The following is a 23,256-nucleotide window of genomic DNA, read 5'->3' on the forward strand; positions in this document are numbered from 1 at the left end:
AATCCCTTTATTTGTTCAAGATTAGTTGAAAATCCCTTTATTTGTTCAAGATTAGTTGACAATCCCTTTATTTGTTCAAGATTAGTTGAAAATACCGTTATTTGTTCAAGATTAGTTGACAATCCCTTTATTTGTTCAAGATTAGTTGACAATTCCTTTTCTTTGTTCAAGATTAGTTGACAATTCCTTTTCTTTGTTCAAGATTAGTTGACAATTCCGTTATTTGTTTTTATCATGATTTCTGTTTTTCTTTCTATTTCTGGAGTCAAGTTTTCCTGAAAATATTTACCGCAAGATATTTTAGTTTTGCACTAGGTTAGTTTCTAACTTCCTAAGGATCAGCTTGTTAAATATTTTTTGAGTTTTAAATTACATCATTTACATCTCTAGAGATCTGAATCAACGTTTTGTTAATCTTTGATCAGGCATTGATTTGATCTCCATCTATTGTAGATCTACAAATTAACTTAATTTCTCTTCGATATTCCTTGGTAATCCTAATTTGCAGGAATAACTGTATTGATCCTCATATTAAAACTGCCCTCATTGGATATTGAGATCAAGTATTCAAGATAAACGATAATCCACACTTTTGACTTCGGAATTTTTGCTTTGTTAACCTCTTCTTAAAAAAACTACTTTATGTCTTAAACAGTTCAATGGATTAAGTGAATTCCTTTTGTTCTTGTGTAAAGGACTTGTGAACTATAAGCCACAAAACATTTTCTCTTTGCTAATCAGAGAAGCCGTTTTAAGCGACATATCACTCGTTCAAATTGAAAGTTTTCGTTGTAGATATCAAGTTCAGTTGTTAAGGATTACCGCTATATCCTTTAAAAGTTCCGACTGACAAGGGAACCCTTTAACGGGATGGTCCAGTGAAAAAGAACCAGGTTTACTCTCAAAACATGATGCTGTAAAAACATTCCCACTTTCTTTGATGGTAAACCTGTAATTGATGTAAATGGAAGGTGAAGTGTGATGACATTAATTGAATCAATTTATTTTTTTTCTACAAATATTAATTATACAATATATGGATTTAATGGAAGATCTAATAAGATGATAAAATAAAAAGTTCCCATAAGAAAACTAAAATGTTTATGTATGTTCAGTGTTGCTACTGCTCTTCAAGAAGGTTTCCTACCCTACTGTGAACCTGTCTTTAAACGTTGTGTATCTCTTGTAGAGCAAACACTCAACCAACATATGGCGCATCTACAGAATAGTCAACAGTTTGATCTACCAGATAAGGTTAATATCTAGTAACTATATATATATACAGAATAGTAAACAGTTTGATCTACTAGATAAGGTTAATATCTAGTAACTATATTTATCTACAGAATAGTAAACAGTTTGATCTACTAGATAAGGTTGGTATCTTCCAAATAGCTATATAATATATATCTTACGAGCTGAAGGCTCCGGCGTTGCCCGTTGAAAAAAAATTTGAAAAATGTTACAAAAAAAGTTTTAAAAAATGTTGGAAAAAAGAAATAAAATTTTCGAATTTGTTTAGCCTATAACACCCCCGCCCACCCATGTAGTGTCCTCTAAAAATTTGAGCCCAATTGAAAGTTTTATCCCAATCGGTCCAGCCGTTTGGCCTGCTATAGGCAACATATATATATATATACGAATGTCTTGTTTTATTATATAGAACATGTAGTATTTACCAACTATATAAATGTTTATGCAGATAAAGTATACCAACCGTATTGTTATAATGAAACAGCCTCTGTAATTCTAAACATCCCAATACAGAGAACAGCTGGCCTGCTGGATATCTATATATACACCACCAGGACAGATAACAGCTGCTGGTTATCTATATACACCACCAGGGCAGTGAACAACTGCTGGTTATCTATATATGCACCACCAGGGCATTTCTGAGGTCAAAATAAATATTCGAGCGTTCTGACCGGCGCGCTAGTAGCCGGCAGTTACATTATGGGTCATCTTCCCACATATTTACATGTTGTATGTCGATTTATAGGTTATTGGGCACGAGGAATTCATTTCTGAGGTCAAATTTAATATTTGAGCATTCTGACCGGCGCGCTAGTAGCCAACTATTACATTATGGGTCATCTTAGTACATTTTTTACATGTTGTATGTCGATTTAATTTTGTAAATATGCGAAAAATAAAATTAAATCTGCGAACTCCTTTTTATTGTTTCATATTGTACAAGGAGAAGATGCTCACAGAAAGAGCAATAGTGCACTTAAGATCAGCAGTTAGAACCCTAAATTGGTTATCTGGCAATAACATCGGATTTCCCTTGTTTTTAACTTAAATTATTAGGATAATGATTCACGACTTTTTCCAAAAATGTAATCAAATCTAATTATTATGGACAACGGATGTCCGTTATTGCTTTCTATCTTAGATAATATTAAAATACTACTTAACTTATGAATTCAAGACCAGTCTGAATACAAACTATATAAGAAATCACTTCATTCATTCTTGAGTATTCAATTAACTTTAAGTATTGGGTGTGGATAGTAGGACATCCTTAGAAGTCTGATTTGATCAAAGAGAATAGAATATATATTAGAGTAGAATTTACTAGAAAAAAGTGTAAAACGGCCATTTTGTTGTACTGTTTCCATACTGCAGGTGTACTTCACATATTTATGCTATATAACCTTTTGGGCCCTGGAATATCATTTTATAAAAAATCTAAAATTAATATTAAAGAAAACCAAATGAATTAGGCTGATTTCATAATTGACCAATGATCTTTTCACATATGCCTTTCACTTTACAAACGATGATTTTCCGTTATAACTATAAATCAAATGAAGTTTTTTATTCAACTAATTCATTATAAAGTTTATTTAACAGCTTTAAAAAATTCGAAATTGAAATGGATAGTCTAGGGAACATACTGTATTAATGTACTCTACTTCATATAATTTGTGAACATTTACATGGTTTACATGGTTTCAGGCTTAAAGGGACTGAAAAAATTCATACCGAGGGATTGTTTAAATTCCGCTCTATTATATATTCTATTCTCTTTGGATTTGATATAATCAGTTTCGTCTCTAAAAAAATCTACTGTTCTGGATTTGATAAAAATCCTTTTTTTCCAGATTAATATTTAGAATTGGAGTTTTATCATTTTTTTTTTTTTGCAGGATTTTATGATTGTAGCCCTTGATCTGCTATCAGGATTGGCTGAGGGGTTGAAGACTCATATTGAAGGATTAGTGTCTTCCTCTAACATAATGCAGCTTCTATTCCAGTGCATACAGGTCGCTAACTTATTCAATAATTGTTCTTATATTTCCTTCAGTTATTTACCCGTTTTACGTAGTTTTACGTTTTGATTTCCCCGTGTTTTTTACTTGGTTTTACCCACTGTATTTTACGTAGTGTTACCCACTTGTGTTTTTACTTAGTTTCCCCCACTTGTGTTTTTACTTAGTTTCCCAGCGTTTTTTACTTGGTTTTACCCACTTGTGTTTTTACGTAGTGTTACCCACTTGTGTTTTTACTTAGTTTCCCAGTTCCCAGCTTTTTTACTTAGTTTTATCCACTTGTGTTTTTTACGTAGTGTTACCCACTTGTGTTTTACGTAGTGTTATCCACTTGTGTTTTTACTTAGTTTCCCAGCGTTTTTTACTTGGTTTTACCCACTTGTGTTTTTACTTATTTTCCCAGCTTTTTTACTTAGTTTTACCCACTTGTGTTTTTACGTAGTGTTATCCTCTTGTGTTTTTACTTAGTTTCCCCCACTTGTGTTTTACTTAGTTTCCCAGCGTTTTTTACTTGGTTTTACCCACTTGTGTTTTTACTTAGTTTCCCAGCTTTTTTACTTAGTTTTATCCACTTGTGTTTTTTACGTAGTGTTACCCACTTGTGTTTTTACTTAGTTTCCCAGAGTTTTTTACTTAGTTTTACCCACTTGTGTTTTTTACGTAGTGTTACGCACTTGTGTTTTTTACGTAGTGTTACCCACTTGTGTTTTTACTTAGTTTCCCAGCGTTTTTTACTTTGTTTTACCCACTTGTATTTTTTACGTAGTGTTACCCACTTGTGTTTTTACGTAGTGTTACCCACTTGTGTTTTTTACGTAGTGTTACCCACATGTGTTTTTTACGTAGTGTTACCCACTTGTGTTTTTTACGTAGTGTTACCCACTTGTGTTTTTACTTAGTTTCCCAGCGTTTTTTACTTAGTTTACCCACTTGTGTTTTTACGCAGTGTTACCCACGCGTGTTTTTACTTAGTTTCCCAGCGTTTTTTACTTGGTTTTACCCACTTGTGTTTTTTACGTAGTGTTACCTACGCGTGTGTTTACGTAGTGTTACCCACTTGTGTTTTTACGTAGTGTTACCCACTTGTGCTTTTACGTAGTGTTACCCACTTAAGTTTTTACGTAGTGACACCCACGCTTGTTTTCCCCTGCGTGGTTTTACGTAGTGTTACCCATGCGTGTTTTTACGGAGTGTTACCTACGCTTGTTTTTTCTTGCGGGTTTTTACGTAGTGTTACCAACGCGTGTTTTTACGAAGTGTTACCCACGCGTGTTTTTACATTGTGTTACCCAAGCGTGTTTTACGTAGTATTTTCCACACGTGTTTTTACGTAGTACCCACGCGCGTTTTTACGTACTATTTTCCACGCGTGTTTTTACGTAGTGTTACCCACGCGTGTTTTACATACTATTGTCCATGTGTGTTTTTAGTTTTACGTTTTATGTTTTTTACCGGAGCCCGCGATTTAATAGCTTCGGCTCTAGTCTCAATTCCTTAGACCCAGGTTTAAGCCTCAATCTTAGACCCAACTTATGAATAATCTGACAGCAGCTTGTGTCATGTGATCGACAGCTGCCAGCTCGTTGGCTCGTAATAAGGAGTTAAGCCCAATAAAAATAAATTCGACCTTGGTTGGTTTTAGGGGAGAATTAGTTGCAACTTACATCCTAAAGTATCATTGATAGCTTGGACCTGAGTCTGATTATCCCGAATTTTTAAAATCGCGGGCTAGGGTGTTTTCTGCAAATGAAGCGAGAAGATTATAAATTTTCAAAAAGTTGGAGTTTTTTTGCTCCGTATCTTATTATAAATACCCGAAATTTCATTTGTCAGCCCAAATATTTGATAACGTATTTCTTGCTGTTTTTCGGTTTTTACAATTTGAATTAAATTGACTTTTATTTCACTTTTTCTGAGATCTATTTTTTCACAAAATTATTTTTTTATGAATCTGTAGGGTTAAAGATTATCAATTAATAAATAATAATGATATTATTCTAGGACAATATGCCTGAAGTGAGACAATCTAGCTTTGCTCTGCTCGGAGATCTTACAAAGGTAAACAAGCATGTTGGGGCACAATTTATTCAGAGCCCGCGATTTAAAAGCTTTGACTCGAGTCGTAATTCCTTAAATCCAGAGTTAAGGCTCAATCTTTAAAAAAACTTGAGAAAAAATCCACGAAAGTACGATTCTTTTTGAGTTGAGAAGTCATGATAATATGCTCTCAAAAAAAACGTAATGCTTGCAGATTACCATTAACATTTTTTGCGGAAATTTTCTCATATCTCCTTCAATTATTCGTGAATCTTTATGAAATTTTGTAAAACATTAGAAAAAACATTTGTCAATCAAATTTAAAAGAAATCTAATTTTTTCCAAAAAAATGGTTTTGCGGATTTTTTTTTAAATGTTCTAAATATATTTTGGAAAATTGTTTTTATATGTTTTATACCTAAAATCCGATTCAAACAAAAATTTAGAAAATGTTGTCCAAAACATCGATAATCCCGGTTTTTTTACTCACTTGTTTATATTTTAGTTTTCGTGTATTGTGTTTTTTTTAAGCTGAAATATTATTCAGTTTTAATATGAATTTTAGCGTTCTTGCATTCTGTTTTATAGAGTAAATTTTTCATTTACAAGACATTTACAATTTTTCATTTTTCCATCTGATGTATTTTTTCTTTTCATCTTGTCGAATAATTAAATACGTCACGTGTTAGTGTTAATCTGTTTAGGCATGTTTTGTTCATGTTCATCCTTGTATCACAGAGTTTATGCCAGTTCTATCCAATAATCTGAACCCGGAATATATCAGGTATAATAGTAGGGGTTTATCTAGGACATTAGCAACGTTCGCTTACGAACGGAAATTTTAAAGAACTCAGGGAAGATTCCGTTAACGAACGGTAAAGCCCGTTAATTTTGAAATCGTGAAAGAGCCAAAATACCTGTTCATGAAAAACAAAAAAGAACGAACGCCGGCTTAAGTAAAGCTTTCTGCTTAAAAACGCATGAAACTTGCAGAATATGGAAAATAAATTTTTGTGCGTTTCGAGGTTTTTACTGTTTTATTTTTATTTTTTCCGACATTTTTTCCTGGAATTATTAACTTAAAGAATTAATTTTGAAAAGACGGAAAATACCGTTTAATGAATTAAACGTGTAGTTCTTCGCTAAGAACAAACGGTTACCTGAAACCTTAGTTCGTTCTGTTAGTTTAAACAACCGTTAACAAACGGCTTGAAAGAAGCCCTAGATTCGTCTATCCAGCACAGACTTAAACACGATTATGGGAGGGGGGTGGAGGCCGCCCCCCCCCCCCCCCCAATCTATAAATAAGTCCAGAGCTAAAAACTTTAGAATGGAATATCCCAGGGGTGTATGTTAGTTGTGAGACTCATAATTTTGCCGCCGCCCCCTTTTCAGAACAATATTTTTCCCCAAATACACAACTTAAAAACAGGTATATTTTACAGGTTTATAAGGGGGGGGGGGGGTAGAGCCTTCCTTGCAAGTGAATTTTTGGATTTTAGTAGTAAAATGAAGCGTTTTGATGCCCTGAAAAAGTTAACTTTAGGGTCCCCTCTGAAGTTTTTTAGGCATTTCTGATACTGTTTTTTTTAAATTGTGTTTTTTTTTGTAGTTTTTCCCTTCCCTCTTCCTTTTCTCTTCCCTTTTTCCCCTTTTCCCTTCCCTCTTGCCCCTTTTCACTTCCCACTTGCCCATTTTCCCTTTCCTCTTGCCATTTTCCCTTCATTCTTCCCCTTTTTCCCGGGGTGGGGGAGCAAACAGAAAAATATACACCCCTGGGATATCCTTAATCCCGATCTGTTGAATAATCTGGAGATTTATAACATGAGGATTACAAGCAATATTTAATCTGGAGATTAAGTAAAAGAAGAGGTCAAAAATTGATCTCGACATCCACCATTCCAAAGTTTTCTGTTCAGATTAGAAAACATATTAAACATATTTTAATGTGTTGAATGATTTAGTGTGTGCAACAATGCTACGTGGGCAGCAGGAGAGATCAGTGTTAAACTAGGTAAATATAAAATATGACTGTGCTTGATTTTACAGTCTTTTCAAAATAAAGAAGAATCATGTTCCTTCAATCTTTCTTGTTAAACTTTCGGGCTTTAAAGCTTGTTTTTTTTTAAAGAATTCATTAAGAAACGAAATTTAAGAAAACATCAAATGATTTTAAGGAATAAAAATAATAAGTAAACGATACCGGCAAGGTCTGAAAAGGTATTTTGTTCCAGGTGGAGACATGGCACCCTTTGTCCCCAGTATTTTGCCTCCTCTGATCAACATCATCAACCGACCTAACACTCCTAAAACTCTTCTAGAGAATACAGCTATCACTATAGGCAACCAATCAATTTAATTCTTCATACTTACAATTATAAGAAACGTCGTTATTTATTTATGTGAAAATTGATGTTATCTCAGAAACATGTTTTATGAAACGATATGTCCAAATAGTCAAATGTATCAGACTAGGCTATCTTCTATTTCAACTGTGAACATTTTCTCTTTGTATACATTGAAAAACAAAAACAAAAATAAGAAATTTGATCATCCATAAAACTTCCCTGGGGTCACGTGATGTTCCTTCACAAGGATTTTGTTAAGGTCTTATTCGATGAAATGGGAAAAAATAAAAGATTTTTAGGGAAAAAGAAATTAATTGGGTAATAAATATGAAAAAGGATAATACAAACTTGTCTTTTAATGCACAATTTTTATGCTTTTCTCCCGGATCTTCAAATATCACTTTTACAAAAGATATACACCACTTCTTCTCCAAAATTAAGGTTCATATTTCAATTATTTTGAACCAACGTGATTTCTTGTAGGCCACGTTTCATAGTACTTAATGGGAGAGTCTCTAATATTTCAAGTATTATTATTATTATTAAAGGACAACCCATCATTCAATGAAATAGGGGTCGGCGCTCCTATAAAACATTCAAATTGTAAAATTGGTATCTGCGACTTTCTGTAAGATTTCGAATATTTGTACAATTGCATCCTAATTCTCCTGGTAAAAGGATTGCCTAAATACGTTAATGATTTTTTATAGTACTTGTGTTTAATTGATAAGAATAGTGTTCAGCCAACAAGATGGATTTACATCCACTGTCCCTTATTAAATACATTATAGTACTTGTGTTTAATTGATAAGAATAGTGTTCAGCCAACAAGATGAATTTACATCCACTGTCCCTTATTAAATACTTTATTTGACAAATACTTTAATATAAATGCTTGGAAATGCATTCAGTTATAATTCCATTTTCCAAATTTATTTTAAAATGTTCAGTTATTTAGAAATAATGATTATAATTTTGAAAATTCTATATCTTTTCCCATAGTTAAAAATTATTCTTTTTTAAGTAAAACTCTCAACAAGATTTTATGCTAGGTCTTGTTTTTCTATTTTACCCCCCCCCCCTCTCTTTTTTTAGTTGATGTCAATGTATAGTATTATCCAATACTATTCAGATTAATATTGTTGAATGCAGTCTACAGAAAATATTGAAAACTTCCTTCTTTTTCTTTTAGTTTTTAGAAACTTTAACTTTTAACCTAACGTTAAATATTTTATTTCAGTGAAAGTTTTTGTTTATTAAAATTAGACTAAAACTTCCTGTAAAATTGGGCACTTACAGGACTGATAGCGTAATTTCAAGTGATTCTCCATAAAAAAAAAAGAGTGGCATGTCCGATTCACAATAGTACTCGGTAAAGGGTACTCGAGTATCAATTAGATATCTAAGATTTTTTAACAGTTGGAATTAGAAAATTTTAGTTTGGGGACAAGTTTTAGCGCCATTTATAGTCTTCTAACGCTAGGTTGAGAATTCTAAATGTATGAAAATTATTGTAAAACGCTGCATATCATAATATTGAGCGATTTATTGATTGGTTGATTGATTGATTATTTTTTTTTTTAATTTGATTGATTGGTTGAACAGGCCGGATGGGTTTGGTTTGTCCCGGAATAGTGGCTCCCAGCCTGGCACAGTTTGTTAGACCCTGGTGCACCAGTCTCAGGAATATCAGAGATAATGCTGAAAAGGTGAAAATTTCATAAATCTTTGATATTTTTTAAAGCCATACTTTATAATCCTGTTCAATGTAAATAATTTCGAGAATTTATAAATAAGGAGCGTGTTTCACTTGTGCAAGTGAAAGTTCAATAAATCTTAAACTTTAAGGGTGCTTCGCGCCCCTCTTTAGTGGAATACATTTTCATAAAATCAACGGTACTTTAATTTTTATTGAAAATGGCATTCTAAGATTAATTTGATTCTTTTTCTGACAAAAAAAATTCAACTGCAATACATGTCTTTCACACTCCATACTTTTCAATCTTGGGAGAACTTTCTATCTGGTTAATACTTATCAATCTGTGGAGTACTTAACCAATCTGGGTATTAATTATAAATATGCTGGGGAGTACTTAACCAATCTGGGTATTACTATTCAATATGGGAGTACTTAACCAATCTGGGTATTACTATTCAATATATGCTGGGGAATACTTAACCAATCTGGGTATTACTATTCAATATGCTGGGGAGTACTTAACCAATCTGGGTATTACTATTCAATATGCTGGGGAGTACTTAACCAATCTGGGTATTACTATTCAATATGCTGGGGAGTACTTAACCAATCTGGGTATTACTATTCAATATGCTGGGGAGTACTTAACCAATCATGGGACTACTTATCCATCTGGCGAGTACTTATCAAGATGGCGAGTACTTAAAAAGATTCAAGGTGGGGAGTACTTATAAAGATATGAAGTTCTTATCAACCTGGGGAGTACTTCTTAAACTGCAGTAAAGTACTTTTAATCTAAGTCGTGATTTTTAATCTGGGGAATTCTTTTAATCTGAGAAGAGAAGTTAACCTAAAGATCTCATGTATTAAATATGAATATCTAGGATTCGGCTTTCCGTGGGATGTGTCAGATGATCAGTGTAAACCCTGAGGGAGTTCTACCTGACTTCATATTCTTCTGTGACGCAGTAGCTAGTTGGGTCAGTCCTCAGGCTGATCTCAAGGATATGTTTACGAAGATCCTACATGGGTTCAAAAACCAGGTATTTTCAGGCCTGTCAGTTTTAGCGTCCTAACACCTCATAACTTATCTTATAAATTCGATCTAAAGCTTAATTTACTACGTTTACTTCATCTTTTTCCTTTTTGAACTTTTATCTTGTTTATCTGTTTTGTTTAACACATCTTATCTTGTTTATTTGTTTTGTTTAACACATCTTATCTTGTTTATCTGGTTTGTTTAACACATCTTATCTTGTTTATCTGTTTTGTTTAACACATCTTATCTTGTTTATCTGTTTTGTTTAACACATCTTATCTTGTGTATCTGTTTTGTGCACTTATTATGTTTTTATAAAAACCTTTTTTCTTCACTGAGCAGTTTATCCGTCTGAAAAATTGAAAAAATAATTTAATTTCAAATCTTCAATTTTGTGTTTGATTTTTCTTTTATTTTCTTTAATCCTGCAAAGATCTGGTCTTGATTTGAACCTATTTGCTCCCCCCCTAAAAATATTTCTTTCTTTTCCTATTTTTTGTACAGGTTTCTCTCACTGATGTTGGGAAAATTAATTAAAGTTTGGGGTTCTCTCTTTCTTGAAATATTTTCAAATCTTATATCTTTGTAACCTGATGCCGAAGACCATAGATTATCCGCACTTTGTTCTTTTTGGAAACAAATGGGAATAAGAAAACGGTTCCTATGAAAATATAACTATAGAAAGTTTGTATGAGTTGGGAAGGGTTGAGAGGTAAACTATTGTTTGTCTAGGTTGGGGAGAAAGCTTGGTTAGATTTCTCCCAGCAGTTCCCTGCACCTCTCAAAGAGAGGCTTCTAACCAACTACAATGTTTAACAGGTAAATTTATATCCCTGGTCCCAGCATGGTTGGTAACCCCTTAAAGATTATCTGATAGTTCAGATTCAGCTGGAAACAAAATGTTTAGTGGGGGGAATAATTTGCCCAAAAAAAGATACCCTTATTTAATCTTTTCTCCTACCTGTAATTTTGGCTCATCCAAGATTTATCTTCCTTAAAAGTCGAAGCTGCAAAATTATCAACGCTCATTAAGAAAATATCTAAAAGGGGTATCTATCTGAATTTGCGAAATGTTCAGACTTTTCAGATCTTTCATTTTGAATGACGGAATAGTCCTTTTACTCTACTATAAGAGTGTATATTCCCCCCCCCCCCCTCGGATGGGGATTGATTTTATACGGTTCCCTTTCCCAAATAATCATTGATTTTTTTTGAGGGAGGGGAAGGAATTCCAGAAAAAAACCTGTCGTATTATTATATTGTAATTATTTGTTCAGGTGTGTCGGTGTATCGATGTATCGAGAGTTCGTCACAAGAATCCTGCGTCAGGGTTCAAACAGTTACGGAGTTAGCGTATATATTATTAACGAGGTTACGGGTTGTATCGCCTAGAGGAGGATCCACGGAGTTCAGTACACGAGTATTCAATCTTGAAACATTTATAGTTTATTCTTGACAGACCGCAGGTTTATGTAAACAAATTATTGACAATGCTACAAATATTTATGTAAATTATCCAATTTCTTTTTTTTTGTTAACAGATTTGCAATACATGGTTTCTATGATTGGACAGTAAGGCTGGTTCTAAGCTAAAGAGATTAAGGCTGTGTTCTTAACATAGAGATATCAAGGTCTACCGACATATCTCCCATCATTCAGTTTAGATTAAACCTTAATTCTCAATAGTTTACTTCCAACGTTTTCCTTGCGTTTGTCCTACCCGGAGTAGTCAGGGTTAACCAAAATATTTTGATGGGGGTGTAATTCTTTCATCTTATTCCCTTTATTATTCCCTTCCTATTCTGATTCTTTTCCTCTCTTATTTTAATCTTTTCTCCAATTTTGTTTACCTTAAATGGGACTGGATGAGTAATTTCTATTGGCGCTTTTTATTTTAAAAATTATGTGCATGATTCATTACGTTACCAGTTAAACCAGAGCTGAAAACTTTAGAATGGATAAACTTTAATCCCAACTACTTAATCCGAATATCCACTGTGGAAACTTTTTATTTTAGTCCTTAATCCACTCTTTTTCTCTCTCTTTGGATATCCGTTAATTGTTTACTCCAATTAGAATATTTCTGTTCTCTCATTGGTTGCCCGCTTTTCTCTGATTGGCTGCTACAGTTTCTCAGATGATTAAATATTAATTTGAATTTTATCGTTTTTCATACACTTTTAAGATAATCTTGCAAGATTATGTTAATCTGGAGATCAAGAAAAAGAGTGAATTAAGCCTTAATCCCGATATCCACCATTCAAAAGTTCCCAGCTCAGAGCAAACATTTTCTTCTTTTTCATTTGCGGTATATCTGTAGAATTGACTTGCAGAGTTATGCAGCAGATACAAGGAAGGAAACGGACAAGATTAATTTTGTGACAAAATAGAGAAACGACGATATCTTCCTCAATTTTACTCAGACGAAGGTTTATATGGTATCCCTCTTATTGATTGATCGAACAAGTATTTTTAAAGTCGGGGCCTCTAAAAATAACTTTAGGTAATTCTCTTTATTCCTTTTGTCCTTCTCATAGATTACACCCCTGGTTGTTCTAGGGTATTTTTGTTTTTATTAAGGCGTCGCGTTGAGGGCCAAATTCATCCATTCTACTGTGATATTCAACATTACTTTACACGCTGAAAACATTTTTTAGACTTTTACTAAATTGCTCAGAAACTGGTGTAAATGGGAACCCTTAAAATAGTATTTGCGTCGCGTGATTAATTAGAAACATAAAATCCAAAATTTTGCATATTTGTTTTCAATGTAACTAAGGCTGTGTAGGTTTATTCCTAAACCCGGGGCAACCCTCCTTATATCCGCAGGTTTATTGCGTCGTTAAACGCGTTCAATGCGTTCTAGTGTCATTCGTTAAAAGTGTATAATCTTATGGTAACGAGGTTCGTCTTTATCATTACTGTAGTAATCTACAGACACGGCTTTACCAAGTTTTCTAAATTTTCTCCTCATTTCCTTTAATTAAAATAATAAATAAAATAATATAAAAAGAGTAAAATTAAACAAAGGTCGAAAGTAAAATAATATTAACGTAAGATACCTGTGATAGATATATAATTTGTTGTTGTCACTTAATTTAGTTTAATAGTTGGTTATCAAATGTATTCTTCTATTCCTTCATATTTTTCTTTATTGATCCTTTATCATGAGTTCAACCATAAACCAACACTTAACTAAATTTCTTTTCTTCTCTGAGTCTATTTTATCTTTAACAATATAATACTCATAAAAATGAAGTTATTTAGTAAATTATTTTTCCTTTTCCGTTCCCTTTTGTTCTTCCTTCTTTTCTGATCAGTGGAAAACTTGCTGAAGCCGTGTTCTGTTTAGCTAATAACCCGTTGTTAAAATTATCGTTTTCATTATACAGTTCTCTTCTACTTCACTGTACCGTTTTAACACTTATGTACTGTACACTAGGGTTGGTACATATTTAACCTTATTCGTCACCAATCTTCCCCCCCCCTTACCCTCCAGAATTTATATTTCAGATCAGATTCTTGTTATTTTCATGAACTAACAAAAAAGATACTTTAAATTTCAATCTTTTGGTATTTTTGACATTTTTTGTAGCCATCGTTAAAGCTCATTAAATTTAGGATAAAACTGTAATTACTAAAACCGCCATTTTAATTTTAGTTAGTTTATCCTCGTGTACCGATCTTAGTGTACACTGTACAGTTTTAATGTACAAACTGAACATTCTTAACGTTTGCTAGTCGTTAGCAATCATACGCCTTAACTTCTTCGCCTTTAACTTTCGCCTCAAATTATTCCAGAAAAATGTTAAAAATGTTCAGTTTTATTTGTATCAAAATTGTAAACATTTCAACGATTTCAATTGTTTTGACTGAAAGTTTCTGATTTATATTCGTTTCTAAGGAATCCTTTTAACACTACTCATCTTTAACTTTTCCTAATTAACATTGTCCTGTGAGTAATTCTTGATAATTCTAATTCCACATCTCTTGCATAATAGGATATACTCGTCGCTACATAATAGGATATACTCGTCGCTACATAATAGGATATACTCGTCGCTACATAATAGGATATACTCGTCGCTCTACATAATAGGATATACTCGTCGCTACATAATAGGATATTCCCGTCGCTACATAATAGGATATACTCGTCCCTACATAATAGGATATACTCGTCGCTACATAATAGGATAAAATCGTCGCTACATAATAGGATATACCCGTCGCTTAAGTATTTGAAACTGCTAAAGAAAACCAAAATATTATGTTATCTGTATTTTTGTTAAACTTACGATGTTTGGAGGTCTTTCGATAGTAGCTCGAATAAGTTTTTCGAATTGTACTAAAATTCCAACGGATTTCATTATTCTGGATAATTTTAAAGAAAATGATAATAAAAATCAAGAATTTGTTTTTTAGCAATGTGATAGAGCTTTTTGAAAATTAAGGAGCAATCATATCCTAGTTTTTTTAAGGTATTGAGCGAAAATTTGAGATTATTTCGCACTCTCGGTACATAGTGCTAGTGCCCACGATACAAAGTGCTAGTGCTCTCGGTACTTAGTGCTAGTGCGCACGATACATAGTGCTAGTGCTCTCGGTACATAGTGCTAGTGCTCACGGTACATAGTGCTAGTGCGCACGATACTAAGGGCTATTGCTCTCGGTACATAGTGCTAGTGCGCACGGTACATAGTGCTAGTGCGCACGGTACATAGTGCTAGTGCTCACGATACATAGTGCTTGTGCTCTCGGTACATAATTATAGTGCGCACGGTACATAGTGCTAGTGCTCATGGTACATTGCTAGTGCGCACGGTACATGGTGCTAGTGCGCACAATACATAGTGCTAGTGCTCTCGGTACATAATTATAGTGCGCACGGTACATAATTATAGTGCGCACGGTACATAATTATAGTGCGCACGGTACATAATTATAGTGCAATGGGACAAGTTACGTCGGGCATTTATTTTCTGAAATTGGTCATCTGTGGACATCTTAGAAGACACGGTTTACTTGTACACAGTAGTCGGGATAAAAAATATTAGTTTTTTTCTTCTCTGTAGAATAAAAGCATTCAACACCAATAGTTTTATTTTTAATAAGTAATTTTTTATCTTGTTTAAAGAACTGTATGCTTAATTTTAAGGGCCCCACCATTCACAGTGGTAATTGCCCGATTCACAAGGGTACCAATGAAATCAATAGAAAGTGTCGGAAGAGGATTTCTTAGAATCGGTATGTCGTATATCTTTGTAACTTAAAACATGATTTTTTAATTAATTTTTCGTCTGGAATCATATCTAAATAAGTTTTTAATTAACAATTTGGTAAAGTTATCAAAAATAAAATCTAACTAAAATATTTCGCTCAGCGCTTTAACTTTCTGTTATGTTCAGTTCGTCAAATATATTTTTTCGTCGTATTCATCTTTTTTAAATTTTTTTTTCAGATTGTGTATAAAATGTCGGAAAAATACATACTGCACGGAATTACTTTGAGTCATAATTCATCAAAATTGACTCTGGAAAATTTTAGAATTTTAATTAAAGTGTATTTCGTTTTAGAGGGATAAGAACCCCATTTAGAACATTTAACTCATGAATCAGATAAACGGATGAAAGTAAATTATAAATCTGATTTTATATTTTTTGTTAGCTCTTAACGGCGCTTTGCGGTTCTTTTCTAGTAATAATATAAAATTTTTTCTCTGATGTTACTCAAATAACTATTCTCTCTGTTTAAAATTTTAATTTTCGACATTTTTATCAGTCAAAATATTTCAAATGTGTCTTTGTCATTAATTGTCCAATGTTGCTACATGATAAAAATGGTTCAACCCGTTTTGACGCGTATTGAAAATAGACAGATTTAGAAGACAAGACTTCTGAACCGATCGGGCCCAATTTTAACAAAAATGGGTTTGTAATTAAATGCACTAAAATATCTGAAAAATCCTAGAAAATTTCAGAGCAAAATGGTATAAAAGTGGTCGCAAAGAACTCTAATAGCCAATTTTTATAAAATAAAAAAATGAGGTACCTTTACATGACAAGTCATTTAATGAGTTCTTTGGGGTTTTTTTTCTTGCCTGGTTCGTTAGATCCATAGTTTACCAGATTCTTAATTCAATATAGAACTGGGATGTATATGTATTGCAGTAACCCGTCCATAGGGTGATGATGAAGGATTATTCTGTGGCCTGCTACGAGAGTAGAACCTAACCATTTCAAAGTTATTATCAACTAAGTCCGAGGATCATTTATTGAAATAAGCTGGTAACTGTTACTTAAAAAGAAAAATTAGTTTTAAAGATTATGCCTAAAAGCATAAAACATAGGATTAAGCAGAGATTGTGATAGCTTTTGATCCAAATCCACAGTTGATTTTTGATAAAGTTTTACTACAGGGTGTTCTACGAAATATTAAAAATTATAATATTAAATGGCAGTTTTTTTAAGATAAATAGAATTCAAAGTATTAAACGTTTTAGTAGATTTGTTTCACAAAATGAACGGTAAAAATATCTAATACTCGCAAGTAAAAGAAGAATTCATAATTATTTATCAACTGTCAAATTTCGGGGGACACCCTATATGTATGTGTTTATAAATTAAAAATTCCTTCTCCCCTGCCTTTGGTACCATTTCCACTTTGTTTTATAAGAATGTGAAGGGGGAGGGGGGAAGGCTATGATTTTACTTTGAGTGGTTTAACAATTATAATGAATGTCTCTGAAAATTAAAGCAAATCAACTTTAAAAAAGTGTGTCTTTAATGATATTGAATCAGTTAAATGTTTTAAATTAAAAAATTATTTTTTCCTTTTCCTGACAAACTTGTTTTTCTCAATCACATACATCACATACTTATCGACCATATTATTAATTAAACTCGTGTTTTAAATACTTTATTCAGTGCAAAATCTCATAAAAAATATTTCCATCTCGGATTAAACTCGGAGACTGTTTATGTCAGTTTTCTGTTTCATGTTTCCGACTTCGCTTCTTCTATCGCTCTGGCCTGAAAAAAAATTTTAATTTTAAATTTTTTACTGCACTTCAGATGAAAAGAAGTAATAACATAAGTTTTTTTTTATGAATTCTTCTAAACCTGGTATTGTGATGGTAAAAAGTTGAATGAAACATTGGTTCCAGCATCTAGGATCTTGTTGATCAACATCATTTCATTCCCTCTCTTCTCCATCTCCTTTTCCTCCGTCCAGCTCATGTCATGCTCCAACCTATACACAGAGTATGCTCCACCATTTTCCATAGAGCTGGGTTTGAGGTACTTTCATCATGTTTATTAACAAAATGTGTGTTGAAATATTCAAAACCCATTTAAGTATAACTATAACTTCAGAGTCTACCCAGTTTCAGGTTATGTTAACTGAGCCCTCTTGACTTCCCTTCATGATTGCAAATATTTGATTTTTTGAGGTTTCGAAATTAATTGTGTAATATATTTAAAAAATAATCTTAGTTTTATAAAGATACACAATACTTTACAGGGAAGTTAGGGGCATTTTAGTATACCAAAAGTTCCTAAGACAAACTTTGCCTTCAAAACATCCAGGGCGTGTAAGGTAAATGGGCAAGGGAACTGGGACCCGGTGTTTTGCGATCATGTATGGCCTGGTAGTCAAAAGTTGGTAAATATACACTACAGTATAATACAGAACTTAGAAAACATAAAATGTCGCCTTGACAATTTTTCAACAATTTTTCATACTATTATATAAAAATCTCTAACAATTTTACAACAATTTTTATACTAATATGTAAAGATCTCTGACAATTTTTCAACATTTTTTATACTATTATATGAAAATTTCTGACAATTTTTCAACAATTTTTTTACTATTATATCTAAATCTCAGTAATTGTATAATTAAATAAATGGGCCATGAAATATGCGGAAACAGTTTTGAAGAGCTCCAAATTAATAACTAAATATTTGCAGTATTCTATACTCAGTAGGTTTAGAAGATGACATTTAAAGTTCGTTCGATGTCTTCGAAGTTCCGGGTTGAACTATAGTTTCTTATAAACTAGCTTGGGAACCCAGCGTTGCACAGGGGGGTCAGAGTTAACTCACACCGATAACCAACCCCTTGTCGTAAATTACGATTTTAGCTATTTTTCCCGATAAAAGTCGACCAACTCAACTTAAATTCTCAAAACCAAGCTAATAACATTCCCGTGGCTCTCCCGAATTCCCCAATCAAAATTTGAGGCAAGTAGGTCCAGGGGTTCCAGAGTTATGATCGGACAAACAAACAACCAGAGATTACAACTTTATGAATATATAAAGATAATGTATTATAAACCTGTAACGTGCAACAAACTCGGGTCCTGTTGCTCCCCACTCCTAAATATAAATTTTTGATTTTTAATATTATTTCATTTTGGGCTTTTTAATTCCTTTTAATTATTAAGGTTTTTTGTTAACTGCAAGTGTAAAGCATGAACTTAATCCTGGGTTAGTATGGTTAAATTATTTGCTTTGATTTCTTGAGGTATGCTGAAATTGTGAAATTTTTCTTCTGTTACAGCTATTTTAAAATCAAGATTTCAGTGGTGTTTCTGGTCCAAATTTAGAATTAAGATTTTGAAAAACANCCCCCTCCCCCCTTGAATAAGCGGTACACCTCTGAGACATTATTAAACGATTAGTTACCTCCGGTGAGATCATGCTGATAAACTCCTTGTCTGGGTATTTCCTCTGTTTGTAAACGTAATACGTACTTCCAGGGATCTTCTTGAAGTTGCATGAGGTTTGATGGAGCAGAGCGTTCAATCGAGCATCTTCCAGAACCTTTCGAGCCTGCTCCTGCAGGAACCGAACCTTCACACAAACATTAATAAGGTTATAATCATTATTATTAACCAGCCTAGAAAAACTAGAGGAGTCTAATTGACAATTTTTTTTAGCAATTATCTGGAGTACTTAATTAAACTTTATTGCAACCTTCCAAACTAAGATGCCTAAAATTCGTCAAATTAAACTAGATTACGAAATTTAGGGAACCCACCTTTGCCAGAAATCTAAGCTTTCCTTATTAAAAGTCAAAATAGTTAACTTAGAATTTTAAATCAAGCGAGTTCTGAGTTCCGCAACCAATACAAAAGACAAATCGTCTAAGGGGTTTGTGAGTTATGATTGGATATAAAAACGGACAATCAAACAACCAGAGATATCCACTTCATAGATTTAGAAGAAGCTGAATCTCCAAAAAAGAAAAAGATTCACCTGTTCTGCTATGATTGAGAGTTTACTACCAGCTGTAGCTCTAGTAAACTGATCAGCTGTCTGTAGCTGGCTGGCCAACTCAACTAAAAAGGTAAATTTCAAAATTATCAAATTTATTTTTCTGAAGATTGGTAGGGTTGTTTTATAAAGAGTGGTTTTCCGAACCAATATTTAAGCAAGATTTGTCACTCAAAAATATCCTGTTCCATTTAGTGCGCGTACAGAAAACCGAGTTTTTTTACAGGGATTGAACACATTATTTTAACTAGATATCTGTCTAATTATATTTATTGTTTATTGTTGTGTTTCCTCAACAAATCACAACAGTGCATTTTAAATCTAGAACCGATGAACGTCGAGAAAAATTTAGCTAAAATATGGAATAAAACAAATCTTACTCAGATCTTGCCTATCTGCATTACATGAATTCAGACGCTACTAATTACAAAACAGTCAAATTAAACTAGATTACGAAATTTAGGGAACCCATCTTTGCCAGAAATCTAAGCTTTCCCTATAAAAAGTCAAAAAAGTCAACTTTGAATTTTTAAACAAGCGAGTTCCAAGTTCCGAAACCAAAACAATGGGTTTGTAAGTTATGATTGGATATAAAAACGGACAATCAAACAACCCGAGATATCCACTTCATAGATTTAGAAGAAGCTGAATCTCCAAAAAAAAAAAATCACCTGTTCTGCTATGATTGAGAGTTTACTTCCAGCTGTAGCTCTAGTAAACTGATCAGCTGTCTGTAGCTGGCTGGCCAACTCAACTAAAAATGTAAATTTCAAAATAATCAATTTTTATTTTGCTGAAGATTGGTAAGGTAGTTTTATAAAGAGTGAATTTCCCAACCAATATTTAAGCAAGATGTTGTCACTGAAAAATATCCGTTTCATTTTGTGCGCGTACAGAAAACCGAGCTTTTTTTACAGGGATTGAATACATTATTTTGACTAAATATATGTCTGATTATGTTCATTGTTCAGTATTCCCTCAACAAATTACAACAGTGCCCTTTAAATCTAGAACCGATGAACGTTGAGAAAAATTAAGCTTAAATATGGAATAAAACATTCAATGAACGCTACTAATACAAACCTATTAGATATTGGTTTAATTGCTAAAATATGGAGTAAAACAAATCTTTTTCAGATCTTGCGTGTCTACAATATAAATGAAAGAAAAAAGAAATGTTATATTACAGCCTACAGGGGGGGGGGGGAGGATTTCAAGACAATATTTACCCCTTTAGCAGATGACATTGAACTTCAGTACTTAAAAAAACCACTGTGAATCAATAGTGACATTTGGTAAAAGGAAGTCTGCTTAATATCTGAGAAATTGTTACCTGACATATTTGTTTAACTGACCTAAATCCATCTGAGTTTTCTTTCCAGATTTATCTGGATCTACAAGCTGGTATCCTCCTGGTCTTGTGTCACGTTCCACCAGGTTTACCCTGGAACAACAAAACCATTACCTTCTTCAACTTGGGCTTCATGGAGGGGGGTATTGTGATGGTAAAAAGTTGAATGAAACATTGGTTCCAGCATCTAGGATCTTGTTGATCAACATCATTTCATTCCCTCTCTTCTCCATCTCCTTTTCCTCCGTCCANAGCTTTTTACTTCTTAAAGAGCTTAAGAACGGGAAATGTAGACTCTCAGTACCCCCCCCCCTGGACTCTCTTGGAAATGAATCTGCTAAATAAAGGTTTATTAAAAATATACCCAAAACAAGTGTTAACTCCAGTAGAATTTTATAGAATAGGATATTCTTAATTTTATTGGCAAGCTTATAGGAATGACCGAGTTCAACTTTAGATCAACGGTAATTTCCTAGAGAACGATTTTTGGACACCCCCCTCCGTCCTATCAATTGTGTACATTTTGTAAAATTGGTCATGTGGCCGCAGCGCCGGCCCCCTAGCCTGACTTAGCCGAGGCGCTCGGCCCCCTAGCCTGTACTAGCGGCCCAGAAATGGTCTTAACCTAACCTAACCCTCAATAATAAAAAGTGCGCTCGGCCCCCTAGCCTTTGCTAGCCGCCGCGCTCGGCCCCCTAGCCGCAGCGCTCGGCCCAGAAATGGTCTTAACCTAACCTAACCCTCAATAATAAAAAGTAAATTTACAAAATTGATAGGAGGGGGGGGTCCAAAAATCGTTCTCTAGGACGGACCCAAATCAACCATATTTGTTTTATTTACGAGATAAAACACTTACTTTGACTGGAAATTAGGTTGCTGAGGATTCATCATTACTAGTTCTTGTTTTTTAAACCCTCTGTCGTCGATATTCGCCATATTTAAGCTCTTTTATATCTCTGAAAAATATCTATTTGAAACTAATATATTTAACTAATGTATTTACGCAGTGTATGTTTGTGTTAGATGTGTCCGGCTGTGAAGTATTAACAAGAGTGAACGAATACAAGTTAAACCTGGTCTAAAATCAGCTGATTATGTAAACATATTCTCGCTTTTTTACAGTCGAAATTCATTAAAAATGTTTTAATTACTTATTTGCCTTGGAATTGCTTTACAAATTTGAAATTTAGAAAAATAATATTTAAAATTTTGTTCGTTAAGTTCAAAAAAACTTATGGATACATTCTACTGTATACAAAGTTGCGTAAATTTTTATTTACATAATGAAAGAAATGAAAGCTGAAAATTCCGTGACGGTACGGGAGTTTTGGCCTTGGCCAGCCACAAACCGGCTTTACTACATGGCGGGAATTTCAAATTGTGGTAAATTTTTAAATCTTATTTTAATTATAAAGAGGGTATATAACTTTTTGCCAGATGAAGTGAAACGTGTTAGTATAGAGTTATTTAAGAACAATTTTCAAGAAAGACATTTTTTACATTTTATGTAAATTTGAAAAAAAAAACTTTCTGAACTATCTATTTACTAATTAAGAAGTGTTCTGAAGGAAAATTAAAATGATCACCCTATATAACTGTGGGATTTGTAGACGCACAGTTACGTAATCTTGTGTTTTTTGATGTTGTAGCCCCCACCCATTATGGTGGCCGCGGGGCTCGGCCACCTTTATCTATATCTTGCCCCGCGCCGCTCGGCCACCTATTATATATCAGTCAAAATATCGGCTAATTCAATATATATGCATGTATATTGAATTATAATATATATATGTTTATACCTGTAAAGAGTATAGTGAATAGATTGTAACTAATAAAATTAAACTATTTATCTTATTAAGATGACTGACTTTCTTGAAAATTAATTCAGATATTGATTTGTAAAAATTTGGTAAAATTGAAAAGTAAATGTGTGGATAGTAGATTCTAAAACTAAACTGTAAATTCGATTAGAACTTGTTAACGTCTTATTACGCAGTTTCACTGCTCATAGATTCAACTTTATATTTCAAAGGCCAATAGATATTGGGTTGGTTTGATGGGGTGGTTGGGATGGGGTGGAGGCTTAGGTAGACTTGACCGTTGTGAGGCGTAAAACTTCTGCACAGAGTAAACAATATAAGGAAAAAGGATAAGACTTCAATGTTCATAACCGGGAAGAGAACAAAATTGATCATGGACAATAAATAATGGAGATTATGGATA

General features: G+C 33.3%; 2 protein-coding genes and 1 long non-coding RNA gene across 3 annotated transcripts in view; 2 read left to right on the forward strand and 1 right to left on the reverse strand.

Annotated features, from left to right (window-relative positions):
* LOC111712315 (transportin-1) overlaps positions 1-13,844 on the forward strand; it is a gene marked incomplete in the record, with an annotated part of 42,192 nt that extends 28,348 nt beyond the window's left edge. Inside the window, 12 exon segments of the mRNA XM_023486890.1 lie at positions 1,116-1,254; positions 3,156-3,272; positions 5,280-5,336; positions 6,020-6,099; positions 7,280-7,329; positions 7,550-7,657; positions 9,269-9,372; positions 10,247-10,405; positions 11,134-11,220; positions 11,679-11,934; positions 13,181-13,305; positions 13,754-13,844. Coding sequence (XP_023342658.1) covers positions 1,116-1,254; positions 3,156-3,272; positions 5,280-5,336; positions 6,020-6,099; positions 7,280-7,329; positions 7,550-7,657; positions 9,269-9,372; positions 10,247-10,405; positions 11,134-11,217 — 898 coding nt within the window.
* A 3,459-nt stretch (positions 13,845-17,303) lies between these two features.
* LOC111712317 (uncharacterized protein C1orf50 homolog) lies at positions 17,304-22,010 on the reverse strand. The gene is made up of 7 exons (XM_023486892.1): positions 21,890-22,010; positions 21,038-21,126; positions 20,354-20,436; positions 19,092-19,259; positions 18,742-18,782; positions 17,523-17,652; positions 17,304-17,432 (listed from the first exon to the last, which is right to left on the reverse strand). Exons 1-7 carry the CDS (start codon positions 21,967-21,969, stop codon positions 17,397-17,399), a joined length of 627 nt encoding a protein of 208 aa, XP_023342660.1. The 5' UTR covers positions 21,970-22,010; the 3' UTR covers positions 17,304-17,396.
* On the forward strand, positions 19,188-19,742 carry LOC111712319 (uncharacterized). Its single transcript, XR_002767423.1, has 2 exons — positions 19,188-19,280; positions 19,624-19,742. It is a non-coding gene; the product is annotated as an uncharacterized LOC111712319 (long non-coding RNA).
* Positions 22,011-23,256: the final 1,246 nt, after the last annotated feature.

The sequence above is a fragment of the Eurytemora carolleeae genome, unplaced genomic scaffold (assembly GCF_000591075.1).
Source record: "Eurytemora carolleeae unplaced genomic scaffold, Eaff_2.0 scaffold1135, whole genome shotgun sequence".
Lineage (NCBI taxonomy): Eukaryota > Metazoa > Arthropoda > Copepoda > Calanoida > Temoridae > Eurytemora > Eurytemora carolleeae.

Bases quoted from the DNA above. Each gene is read 5' to 3' on its own strand.
- LOC111712317 (XM_023486892.1), bottom strand. From the start codon at position 21,969: ATGGCGAATATCGACGACAGAGGGTTTAAAAAACAAGAACTAGTAATG. The intron at 21,127-21,889 runs GTAAGTGTTTTA...TTGTTGTTCCAG, and splicing joins CAACCTAATTTCCAGTCAAA to GGTAAACCTGGTGGAACGTG. The intron at 17,433-17,522 runs GTTTAGAAGAAT...ATTTTTTTTCAG, and splicing joins TTTTACCATCACAATACCAG to GCCAGAGCGATAGAAGAAGC.